The 12,638-nt window shown below is 36.9% G+C and overlaps 1 protein-coding gene across 3 annotated transcripts in view; it reads right to left on the bottom strand.

The window, feature by feature from the left end:
- Positions 1-12,638, bottom strand: part of LOC106084257 (E3 ubiquitin-protein ligase HECW2) — an 82,111-nt gene that overhangs the window by 10,182 nt on the left and 59,291 nt on the right. Inside the window, exons 2-3 of one of the 3 annotated variants that reach the window (XM_013247829.2) lie at positions 11,930-12,334; positions 647-835 (exon numbers count right to left, since the gene is read on the bottom strand). In XM_013247829.2, coding sequence (XP_013103283.1) covers positions 647-835; positions 11,930-11,970 — 230 coding nt within the window. In that variant the 5' untranslated portion in view covers positions 11,971-12,334. Of the gene's footprint in view, positions 1-646; positions 836-5,599; positions 5,681-11,929; positions 12,335-12,638 lie in introns of those variants that run through there. The other 2 variants (XM_013247830.2, XM_013247828.2) reach the window with 2 other exon arrangements.

The raw sequence follows: 12,638 nt of genomic DNA, 5'->3' as shown, positions 1-12,638 counted from the left end.
GATTCCCGCCTAAAGTTTTGGTTAGGATAGGTAAGAGTGGCAGTCCTTTACAGACTCACTTAGACAATTTTAAGTCCATTGTGACACCATAGTAGCGACAGACCAAGGCTTCTGGCGGGAATCGAACCCACGACACCTGTACTGGTAATCAAAGCACGCTACCAACTCGGCTACCGGGGCGCCGAGATTTGTTTAGTCGCTACTGTTTTATCACAATGGTCCAATAAGTCCAGTTTTTGACTTCACTGTTAGATAATCTAACCTTCTTAACCTATTATTTGGAGATCATGTATGAAAGTTAAATTTCTATTTTCCCCCTTTATCCATCCATCTCAAAAGTCGTATTTTTGAAACATTCGGCACTTTTTTGCACTCAAATAGCTCAAACCAAGAACAATTTATGATACGAAATATAGCATTTTTCGTACGTTTTATTACAATTTCTTTCATGACTCCTAACCATCGCGTTTTCAGTTATTTAATATTTTCACTTATTTAATATCTTTTTTTTTTATATATCCAATTTTAAGAACTTAATTAAGCATATACGACTCTGTAAAAAGTTTGCCCCTGTTCCTTAATGGAATGTTCATGGCAAATTTACAATTGCATATACGATTCTGATAAATTTAATTAAGCAACTTACTTCAATTTATGAGGTCCTTGGCCGTATCCCTTCGATTCAAGTTTTCTATAGAAACTTCTCAATTTAGCCTCGAAATCACGCCGGAATGGCGGTGGAGCACGCTGCATCATACGCGAGTTGAGCACCGGAGAGCCTTGGGGACTGCGTTCTTCGATTGGCACATAGCTCATTATTTCCTGTTCGAAGAGACTGCAAAGAAAAATCACCAAATAGTCTACAATTAACAATGATTCAGAAAAGAAAATAAAATCATATAAAACTAGATGTATAAAAGAATCGTGATCCATTAAATGTGATATCAGAATTATCAACCAATCATTTGTTTACTATCTACTATTAAAACGTCGGCCATAATGTTTATGGCTATCAATCAATAAAAATGATGATATTATCGATGATTCAATTGGAAATTTGAAATTGTAATCCAACTATTACATTTACTAAAAACTATGTAATAAATGTAATTATACCACGAATGAAGCAGTATCAATTAGATCATTTTAGGTACGAGGTACTTATTGCATTTTGCTGTTAAAAATTCTTCTCAAACTAAAATTTTATTTTTCTTTCTTTTAGTTGCAAATTTTAATACGGACTTGTATACGAATACAAATTACAGAATTCAACCATTTGCAGAATCTATTCCTAGATTTGTAAACTGAATATTATTTAATCGATATAGTCAACATATTTTTTGTAAAGTCAATAGGTTTATATTCTATTTTGCCTTAAAAAATAGATCAAAGTTATGTGTTATGTGTATCTCAGTCTTATTCATTAAATGCAATTAAACTGTATGAATAATTGTTTGTCAATCACTTGTATAATTTGTGAATGTTAAAAAACAATGTTTATTTTTTGGCAATTATTTATAGTAAAGTGGGGAAGTTTGAAAGTGAGTACAAAAGTGTCGAAGTATTTACTTTTGTATATACTTTTCACGGAAATTGCTTTAGCTTATTATATTTAATTGTTTTCAAACGGGACTTCCTTTCGTAATGAGATAATTGTTCCATATATGAAATGTTATAATTTCTAGTGAATGTATAATGGCTGATTACTGGTTAATAGCAAAATGATAGAATAAATAAGATTTAGCATATATAATCTTTTTTTGATAAAATTTAAAAATATTACAACATTTGAAAAAAAATGTTGTATGAAAATCGTAATTTGATAACAAGACGTTTGCTGTGTATTATTTTAGGAACTAGGTTGCCTTTTATATTTCGGTATTAGAGAACAATAACAAATATTAATAATCAAAAATCGCTTTATTGTTTTTCAAAATATTCCCCATTAAGATCTATACACATTTGCATGCGAAGCACTTGTCGAAGCACTTTTGCCACTCTGATTGAGGTATCTCAAAAACATGCATTCTGAACGAATTAACCGCTTCTTCAGGTGTCGTAAAAAGTTGACATCTCATTTTATTCTCATTTTATTCGTTCATTTATTTCATTCGGTGCCAAGTCAGGACTATACGGCGGATGACTCATCAAATCTATGTTCTGAGTGCTCAAAATATAGTGGTGAAGAGTGATCCGTCTTCGGCGGTTGGTTTTCCTGATTTCTTGGAAGACAACTGGTAAACAAGGAATTGACTGTTTGGCTGGATTTTTCATTTTAAATGGTAGTTTAATAGAAAGTAAATAGAAAGAGAGACTGCGATTTTTATTAAAGACAAAAATCTTTTAATAAAGGTAAAAATGTCGCCTTCAGCTACAACTGCTGTCGATTTCCACCTTCGACAACAGGAATAAGGGTGATTATATGTTACCGAAAAATTTGGATAACCAACCACACTAAAAAATTGTTGTCCTATTTTTAAAGATTCGAGCCAAAGATCGCAAACTTAATTTAAGGATAACCACTTTTCAAATTTTTTAATGAAACATTTCCTATGGTGAAATATATATATCATAGTTTGATAGATAGTAGATAGAAAGAAGGATTTTGCGACTTGTTATTAAAGACACAAATCTCCTATGGTCATTGGTTATTTAAAGACGCCAATAATTCGCCTTGACATATAGACTATTCCAGACACTCTCAGCCGGTACCACACAGCCTCTCACTGAAACTCTCCACCTGCAATGTTGTACATTAGTTAATTACACAGAAAAGCCTTACAAATAGGACCGTCCTTAAATGTGTACATTTTTTTAAGGTAGAGATAACAAATTCTAAAATTCCAATCTAGCTGCCGGTATTTGAAGACAAACTTTTGTTTTTTAACCAATATTAAGTAAACTTCTGATTTTGTCATTAAAATCCAAAACCTAGATATTGAATTTAGTGAATTCAGAGATCGCCACACTTACACTTGTGCATAGTATTTCCAAGTCCTGCGCTTATAAGCGTTTATGTTCTTGCTTGCGTGCAATAGTGTTTATTTACTCACTACTGTTTTAGCTGCAACTATAGTCGCGGACAATACCAAATGCAGAGTGTCAGCGAGAGGCAGGGCGTAATGGGCTCTTACTTAAATCCTGAATGTCGTGATTTTACAAGGCGAGTTTATGTATACAACTGGTGGCAAATCCATTCTATACTCGACTGATCCATCCTTGACCCGATGATAAAGCGGCGCAATGGAAAAACGACCATTTTCCACTCTATGAAAAACGTCGTAAAATCCTTACTTGAGTATCAAACGCATTCACCGGGCAACCATGGTACGGCCAGAAATGACCGAACTGCTGCTGAATCCAAGAAAGTCGCAGACATTGCGAGAGAATACCAGATACAACTATACCGCAGTTAAAACAAAAAGAGGGATAAGAATTTGGTCAAAAACCCACACTTTGTGATCAATGCCTTTCGTGCCTGGCACTGGAGACTTAACTTACATAGCGTTAGAAACATATCCACAGATTCTAGTTCCCCTGGCAGGTAGTTAGTTTCGCTCAGGCATCTCGGTGATACATCTGCGGCTGTAGAGGGCTTTTGAATTGAGGAATACATTCCCCAGAGATTTAATGTCGGAGAAGATATTTATGTTAATCGTTGTATTGTGCTTATGACATTATATCTTAGCAATACCACTACATACACTCATAGAAAAGTTTGCTGAAAATAGCAAACACTGTCTGCCGAATTTTAGTAGTTAATTTTGCTGCTATTGTAGCAGTAGTTCTGCTAGTACAGCAGTTGTTCTACAATTTCAGAGCAGCAGGTTGTCTGCTGAAAAGTCATTTGCTGAAAATGACTGCTGCTTAATTATAAAGGGGATGTTAGAAGAAAAAATAAAATATAACAGATTTTTGTTCTTAAAACAGCAGATTTTGTTTGCTGATTTAGCTGACCGAAATGTTTGCCAATACAGCAGTCCTATGTTTGCTATGTTTGAAACAGTAGTAATGTATGGTTTCCCATTTTCAGCAGATAAAAACTCATGTTTTAGCAAACAGTTTTGCTGTTTTGAATAACAAATTTGGTTGAGTGTATCAGAAATACCAATCAGATATAGTGATACAGTACTTTTTATCAAATAGCGGCGTAGGTATTGTGTACTTTACACTACTGATGTACATGTGACTGAATCTTCACTCAATCCATATACAAAAAAAAATATTTTTTCCAAGCGTCTAAAATCATGCGGTATTTTAACGTGCAAATGTAAAGTATAAAAGGTTTCACTCCTACCACTTCTCCTCCTCCATTTCTCCTCCTCCACTTCTCCTACACAACCACTTCTCCATCCTCTTCTCATTTTTATGCATCTCTACAGCTAGAAAAATTAGTCTGCTGATATCAGCAAACATTGAATCCCTGAAGAACGTATTTCTGAACACAAAAAACGCCCTTGACTGTCGCAGATCTCTCAACAAGAAAGCTGAACAGTTTGAAATTCACCTGTTCTGGGTGGCGGGCCACAGAGATATCCCAGGGAATTTTAAAGCGGATGAGCTTGCGAGTATGGGAACTACCCTACACATTCCAGGGACACTGGAATCTGTAGGTATGTTTCTAGCGACATGTAAGCTAAGTTTTCAGGACCAACGAATGATAGATGGTCACAAAGAGGGGGCTGTGAGCATTTCGAAACTTTGTGGCCTATTCTAGACTTGAAGTGGTCTACTGCTTTGCTGTCATTGGTTAGAACAGACGTCTCAGTCATTGTGTCCCTCATGACAGGTCACTGTCTAATTGGAAAACATGCTGACAGACAGAAGGTTGTCAGCAACAACTTTTGCAGAAGCTGTGGGGACATCGAAGAAGAAGAGACAATAGAACACCTTCTGTGTGTGTGTCCCACACCAGCAGTTAGAAGGAGTTCCACTTTAGGTTCTAATTTCTTTGATAACCTGTCTGATTTAGCGGATGTGAACATTCGCAAGTTATTGGGCTTTTTAAAGCGATCTGGATGGTTCAATGGTAGGAACTAGAAGGCATATTCCTTCTTCTGTTCCTGTGGTATCACAATGGTCGACAAATTTTCGACTCGCATGCACACCACTACATTACACTACCTAGAACATCGGTGTCCGTAGACGCCGCATGACCAGAAATTTTTCTAGCCATAATGTCCAAGGCATTAGGTGTAGCATTAAATTCGGAACATCAGATGGTGTCGTCCTTGGTGCGGATGTGATGCACAAACATGCCACCCTTTGGATATGGCTGAGTATTGAACAATAGTTGGACTTTAAAAGTGCCGTCCAACGTACCACAACATAGGTCTGACAGCTGCAGTAAAGACCCAATAATGCATGGCACATGGTTTAAATCCCCAACTTTGCGAATGGCTCTCTTGCCCTTTCTAAAATGTTTGATTCGAAGTTTAATTTTCTGTCTAACAAAAAACCCAGGTATTTTGCACTTTTAGTAAATGGAACATTAACTTTAAATTTTAGAAAATAAAGCATGCTTAAACTTTTTGCCTAATTTTCACTTTGATAATAATTTTTACTTGAATAAAAATATTTTTTCACAAAAATTACGTACCAAAAATGCCACATTAACTCCATTTAAAAACTCAATTGTTATTTTCTAATTTTGATAATTATTTCAGGATTCACAAAAACTTTTGGGATGAACAATTTATTTTTTTTTATTATAAATACGCAATCCCGAGAATATGAAATCATCCCAGCACGCTATATTTCTATTACTCCACTTTACACTTTGTCAAATGTCAATTTCGTTAATTTTTTTTTTTATTTTAATTAATAGAATAACAATTTTTTCGAAGAGAATAGATGGAGGTTTTTTGCTAAACTGTTTATCGTGTTTAATTGTTGGTAGCAACGCCCAATTATACCCACCACAAAAAATTGCAGCCGACGGTACAATCAACTTTGAATCGAAAGAATTTTGAATCAGACCGCATAAAAACGCATTCATCATAATTGCCCCATGAAAGGGTTGAGTGATTTAATCTACTTCTCGCCTGATAGGAAATGGGAATTGTGAAAATTGGTAGAGAAAAAAATGCAAAACGCAACGATAATGCGGGTGACACACAAGCAGAGCGTTTTGTACATTAATTTGGCAACTATTTTGAATAAAATGGGCGAGAAGTTTAGTTGAATGAAGTTCAAGGTCGAAAGAATTAAGGAAATCGAAAAATGGAGCCTTACTTTAGAGAGAGAAATTCCCAGCGACATTACACAGCAAAGAGTTATTGACTTTAATGGATATTTATGTGATTTAATCTAAAAATTTACGAAAAAGGCATATACACATTACGATTTTTTTTAACTTCTTCTAATGGTTATACATTGTCGTTCCCCCTATTTTGTGACAAATGAATTTTCAAGAATTATTTTGCAATTAGGACAATAACAGAAATGCCATTATTAGATTTCTTATTTTCAACGGAAGTATCTTTATTTGTTCAAATGTTCACATAACCGTTTATTAGTGAAAATTTATTCACCCAGCTGTACTATATATGGAAAATTATGTGGATTAAAATTTCACATTAATTGAAATGAAATAAGAAAAAAGACTCCAATACAAGCAATTAATTAAGGCAATTCCACTTTAAACCACCATTGTTGTTTATTTGGCAAACAGTAGCAAAATATTTAATTTCACATTTAAGGAAAGCATCTTAAAATACGAAAAATTTTTAACGTGACATCATTGAGAATTTTGGCCAGTATAACATGAACGAACCTAAGAGATATGTTATCTTTAGAGCGCACACATCATATCAATGGAAGATGATCATTGTATTGCAAAAATGATTTTTTTTATATATTTAACACTGCAATTTTGACCGATTTATACCCACCGCCATAGGATGCGGATATACTTATCTAGTCATTCCGTTTGTAACACCTCGGAGTATTGATCTGCGACCTGCTCACGACACTAATCACATTAAATCGGCAGATCGGTCTATATGGGGACTATATCAAGATATAGTCCGATATAGCCCATCTTCGAACTTAATGGACAAAAAAGAATCTGTGCAAAGTTTCAGCTCAATATCTCTATTTTTAAAGACTGCAGCGTGATTTCAACAGACAGACGGACGGGCATGGCTTTTACGAATATCAAGAATATATATACTTTATAGGATCGGAAAAATTTCGAAGTAATGCAAAAGGAATGACAAAATGAATATACCCCATCCTTCGGTGATGGGTATAGTAAGGAAGCATAATCTAACAACCATTGCAAAACGCCTTGTTACAAACCCAAAGCTGTCGTCCTACGAATCAGCAACGGTCTGCCAACAGTTTTTCGTTTAGGTTATTGAAATCCCAACCTCATGTCAGTCAGAAATCCTTTATACAAGGAAGCTGACCGGGTGTAGGAGTACTTGGTAAGCACGCTTTATTTCGAGAAGTGAAGCATGCACTTTGACGGAAAATGCTTTGAGAACGTTGAATATCAGGCCGCGGTTCTCAAAAATGAATGAAGTTCGGACGAGCCGAATCTTCCACCATGGGTTGCATTTGTCAGGTTCTTTTTCTTGTAATAATGGATATAAATTGCCATACTATTGGAGCCATATCACGTTATGGACCGATTCGGACCATACTAGGTTTGGATGTTGGAAGTCATTGGGCAAAATGTCAACCAAATCGAATAATAATAGCGCACTCTAGAGGCTCAAGAAGTCAAGATCGGTTTATATGGCAGTTAAAATATATTTTATGAACAACAACTATGCAAAGTATAGTCATAATCGGACTATACTTTGCATAGTTGTTGAAAGTCATAACAAAATCTCAAGACCCAAGATTGGTTTATATGGCAAAATTTCAAGCGCCTAGCTTTACTCCTTCGAGAGTCTGCGTGCTTTCCACAGACAGACAGACGGTAGAGTGCATCCAGTGGAATTCCACCAAATCATCGGTATCAAGTGAAGGATCTGATGAACAAACAGATTTTCGAACATGTGTGGAACACTGGAGTGAGTCCACCCATACAAATTATGAGCTGCGAGTATAGAGGGGACATCTTTATGCTAGGTTTCACGTCAACAGGATGAATTTGTATGGTTAAAAAGATCGTCGGAAGTATTCAAATTCCCTGGGAGGGCGCAAAGCTCGACCTGGTGAGAAAAATGGACATCCCCCAGCTCACAAAAGCGACAGTATTTTTCAAGGGCTGCGACAGCAAATTCGCGGAAGTCTTATGGGGATTCTTAGGCAGGCAAAATTAAGCTTTGGTTGCGGAGAAATGGGAGGTCTTCACAGAGAAGAGAAGGGGAAGGAACTCTCCTTGTGGTGGGCATTGACCAAGTCTAGGTGACAAGTTTTTCTAAGACTAATGACATGGCGTTCTAAGGGAAAAACGATGTTTTTTCAAGATTGGGAATACCTGTCTTCAAAGATCCTCATATTGAGACATCATACGGAGATTCAATACCGCCTAACGAACAAAGGGCCGACGACTATCACCGACATTCTCAATACTGAAAAGGCTAACTACTAAATTTCCCATAAACATTCCACTATGGAACAGGGGATACTTCTTTCATATCAATGAGTGCTGTCCGATTGAGGTTTAAGCTCAATGATAAGGGGCCGTGTCCGAACGACGTGCCGTATAGCGACACCACTTGGTAGAAAAGATTTAACATGGCAGGATACCTCACAAATGTAGCCAGCATTAGTAAGAAAATAACCACAGCTGAAAATTTGTCTGATGTTCATGCTGCCGGGATTTTAACACAGGCATTCGGTATCATTGTGGGACATGCTAACCTCTGTGCCACGGTGGCCAAGACTAGGATAATCAAAAATCCTAATATAAGAACAATAGGACTTGCAGGGACGGGAAATTTAATACAGCCTAACGAACAGGTACCCGGGGATGGAACCATTACCAGCTCATTTACTAAGCTTACTTCCGCCTCAGTAGTTTGGTGGATTGTGATAGAGAAAGAAAGAATAATACAACCGGTTCAGAGAACATGTTGTCTTTGCGGAGGCGGAGCGTTGACGACCATGCCCACTAGGGTACTGGAGACTATTCTAGATATCCGACCCATAAACATACAGATTTAGTGCGAGGCAGCCACTGCGGCTATAGTAAGTCTAACATCGCTGTATAATCGAGACGACGAAGACCTTAAAGGATTGGAAGAGGCTTCCGATTGGATACCATCACAAGTGGATGGAGCATGGTACAGCGGCACAGTCTTGGATTGATGGTACTCTGGTATAGCCAACTGGAAGTTCATGCTACATAGATGGATCAAAGCTAGAGGACAGAGCGGGCCTGGGGTCTACTTTGAGAACCCAGGGACTGAGATATGTTTTAGACCGCCTGACCAAGTGGAGTTCCGAACGATGACGGACTGCGTGGGGTGGTGTGTTGATAACGCGAAGAAGTCGAGAGACAGTAAACTTTCTCCATGCTTAAGAGTCATTGCAATCTGCTATACACATGTTGATTCCGACCTCCGGAGATGTCAACTTTTCCACCACTTTCAGCAGTTCCGAAAATGCCAATGAAGAATCAGCCTTTTCTCATTTCCCGGAAAAATGTATGAGCCTGAAGTTCAGTCAAGGTTTTTATATATTCCGACAAGCACTTTGACCTCGATTTAAAGGATTTTCCACTTAAATCCTGAGTTCCGAGGGTGGAAGATCCCTTGTCAAGATTTACAAAGTCCGGGAGTCTCAGCTACATACCGATATCAAGTACGAGGAATTAAACCCCCAACCTGACCTTGACACTATCATGGAGCCACAATGAAGAATGAGGTCTGACCTTTGTGTCCATAGTGGCATGGGGCGGATTAATATCTGCACCCTCTTTTCAACTTAACCTAACGATTTTGCTCACATATGGAGCTTGACGAGGATCGCTACCTCCACATATAAGAATGTGGTTACAACAACTCATGTTTTTTTATAAGTAATTGTTTTGTTTGCCCCTCACCGTTTGCAACACCTAAATTTTTGTTCTGGGACCCCATAAATGTCCGTTCATCTGTGCGTCTGTGGAAATCACGATAGCGGTCGATAACAGTTAGCTTCTTGAAACTTTGCACACATACTTCTTATTGACGTAGGTCATTGGGGATGGCAAACGGACCATATCGGTTCAGATTCGGATATAGCCCCCATGTAACCAGATCCATCGATGTGATTTCTTTAGGGCGGAGTTCTTACCCGATGTGATTGAAATTTCGCACGACTTTTACTATGACCCCCCATTTTCGTGTCAAATATGGTCTGAATCGGTCCATAACCTGATATATCTTCCATAAAAACCGATCTCCCGAATGTATTTCTTGGGCCTCGATTTGGCTGAAATTTTGCACAATAAATTCTGCTATAACCTCCAACATTCGTATTATGTTTGTTCTGAATCGGTCCATAACCTCATATAGTTCCCCTATAAACCAATATCCCGAATTTATTTTTTCGGCTTCTAGAATGCCCATTTCTTAACCAATTTGCCTGAAATTACATTCATGCCATGTATGGTCTGATTCGGTCCATAACCTTATATAGCTCCCATGTAAACCCATCTTCCGATTATACTTCTTGAGCCTCTAGAGGGTGCAATTCTTATCCGATTTGGATAAAATTTTGCACAATGATTATGACCTTATGACCTCCAATATAAATGCCAAGTATGTTCTCAATCGGTTGAAAACCTCATGTAGTTCCCATATAAACCAACCTCCTGATTATGCTTCTTGAGCCTCTAGAGAGAGCAATTCTTATCCTAGCCTCTAGAGGGTGCAATTCTTATCCGATTTGGATAAAATTTTGCACAATGATTTCCTTTATGACCTCCAATATAAATGCCAAGTATGTTCTCAATTGGTTGAAAACCTAATGTAGTTCCCATATAAAGCAACCTCCTGATTATGCTTCTTGAGCCTTTAGAGGGAGCAATTCTTATCCTATTTGCCAGACAATTTTCACAACGACTTCCCTGAGACCTTCAACATATAGTATAATAGCCGGAATCGGTTTATAGCCGGATATATCTCTAATAGCTTAACAACTTGAACTTAATAAATGCGATCCATGGTGCATGGTACACCCTTAAAACAGTTTTGTTGCCTCAACCAATTTTTTTTCCAACCGAAATTTTGCTGTTGTGACAACCAACATTGATGTTGAGGTTATTGTCTAGTTTTTGTTATGCTACCAAAAATAAAAATTGCTTTAAGCGTGCGTCGTTCGGGTGGATGCGCTGAGCTTTTTCGTTCTTTTCTGCTTGCCGCTGCTCTCCCTCTCGGCTTTTTCTCTCGACTTATTATCCTATTAGATTTGTCGGTAGTCGAGGGGAGATTTGAATTCATGATGTCATGTTTTGTAGTCCTTAGCACACCTATCGGTAAGGGTTAGTATTACTCCGGTATGGCAGTTAGCACAACTACCAGTAGGGTAATAGGCAAAACTACCGTAAGGGTGTTATGCTAACTCTTTGATGGTACTGCAGAAAATAAAACGTTGGTGATGCAATTGGCTCAAGCAAAATTAATTTATTTTTTATGGAAATGATCGATGGAACTGATATATCGGTAAGTAGCATCTTCTTTTAATCCTATTTATTGTATCGTGGTTAAGATAGCTACTGAACTATGAAAATAACCAAACTGTAATTCAAACAATTGAAGTTGTTTTGACATTATTTTCTTTTTGTTCTTATAATCGAATTCCAACCAATGATTTCTCTGGGTGTATATAAGATTAGGCCCGGTCGAACTTAGCACAGTTTACCTTTTTTTATTTAAAAAAATCTTAATTCTAAGTAAATTTTTGAAATCTTATAGTTCTCGGTATTTTCATTCATAGTATTTTTTTTTTCATTCATAGTATTTTAAAACTTATGCACAATACTTACACAGCCCACACAATATAGGCAGCTTTGGAGAAAAATCCCATAGTGAATGAAATTCTTTGAATTCCAAAATTCCTTAATTCGCCTTGCAGCTGGAGAGTTGATGTCGAGATTTGTAATTGGACTCGTGGAATCAACACAAATCAACAGGAGAGGCGAGATTTCAAGCATTCTAAAACTTTTGGATAATGGAGATAACGTCGGTTGGTGCAGCAGCGATTGCGGATAGTTGGCAAAGCAAAAAAAGATTCAAAATGTCTTTGCGAGTTTTTATTGTTTGGTATTTGATTTCACTTTCGTCAATTGTTTTAAAGAGTCTGTATGCTTCTTAATGTTATATAATTAATTTCAGCACACCACTGACATTATTAAATAAGTTTAAGGGGATTCTTCAAAAATGGCAAATCACTGTAAATAAAGCTTTTATGAATTTCGAAATAACGGCAAGAAGTCTGGTAGCAAGTTTGTTAAGAATCTAAACACACTATGAAACATTTTTTTTTTAGTTTATTTGTTTCACTTTTTTTATTTCTTTATATATTTAACAACAAAAACAGTCTATAAGTGATGGCATGAGGGAGGTAATATTCCATTCAAAACATTGTGGGTGCGTCGCCGCTGTTATTGCACTGTTTGAAAATGCGTTTTTTTTTTTCATTCCAAACTGTTGGTTCGTTTTTTCTTCTTTTGTATTAAATTGAGTTAACATTTC

This window comes from Stomoxys calcitrans, chromosome 4 (assembly GCF_963082655.1).
Source record: "Stomoxys calcitrans chromosome 4, idStoCalc2.1, whole genome shotgun sequence".
Classification (NCBI taxonomy): Eukaryota; Metazoa; Arthropoda; class Insecta; order Diptera; family Muscidae; genus Stomoxys; species Stomoxys calcitrans.
This window is presented reverse-complemented; position numbering and strand designations above follow the sequence as displayed.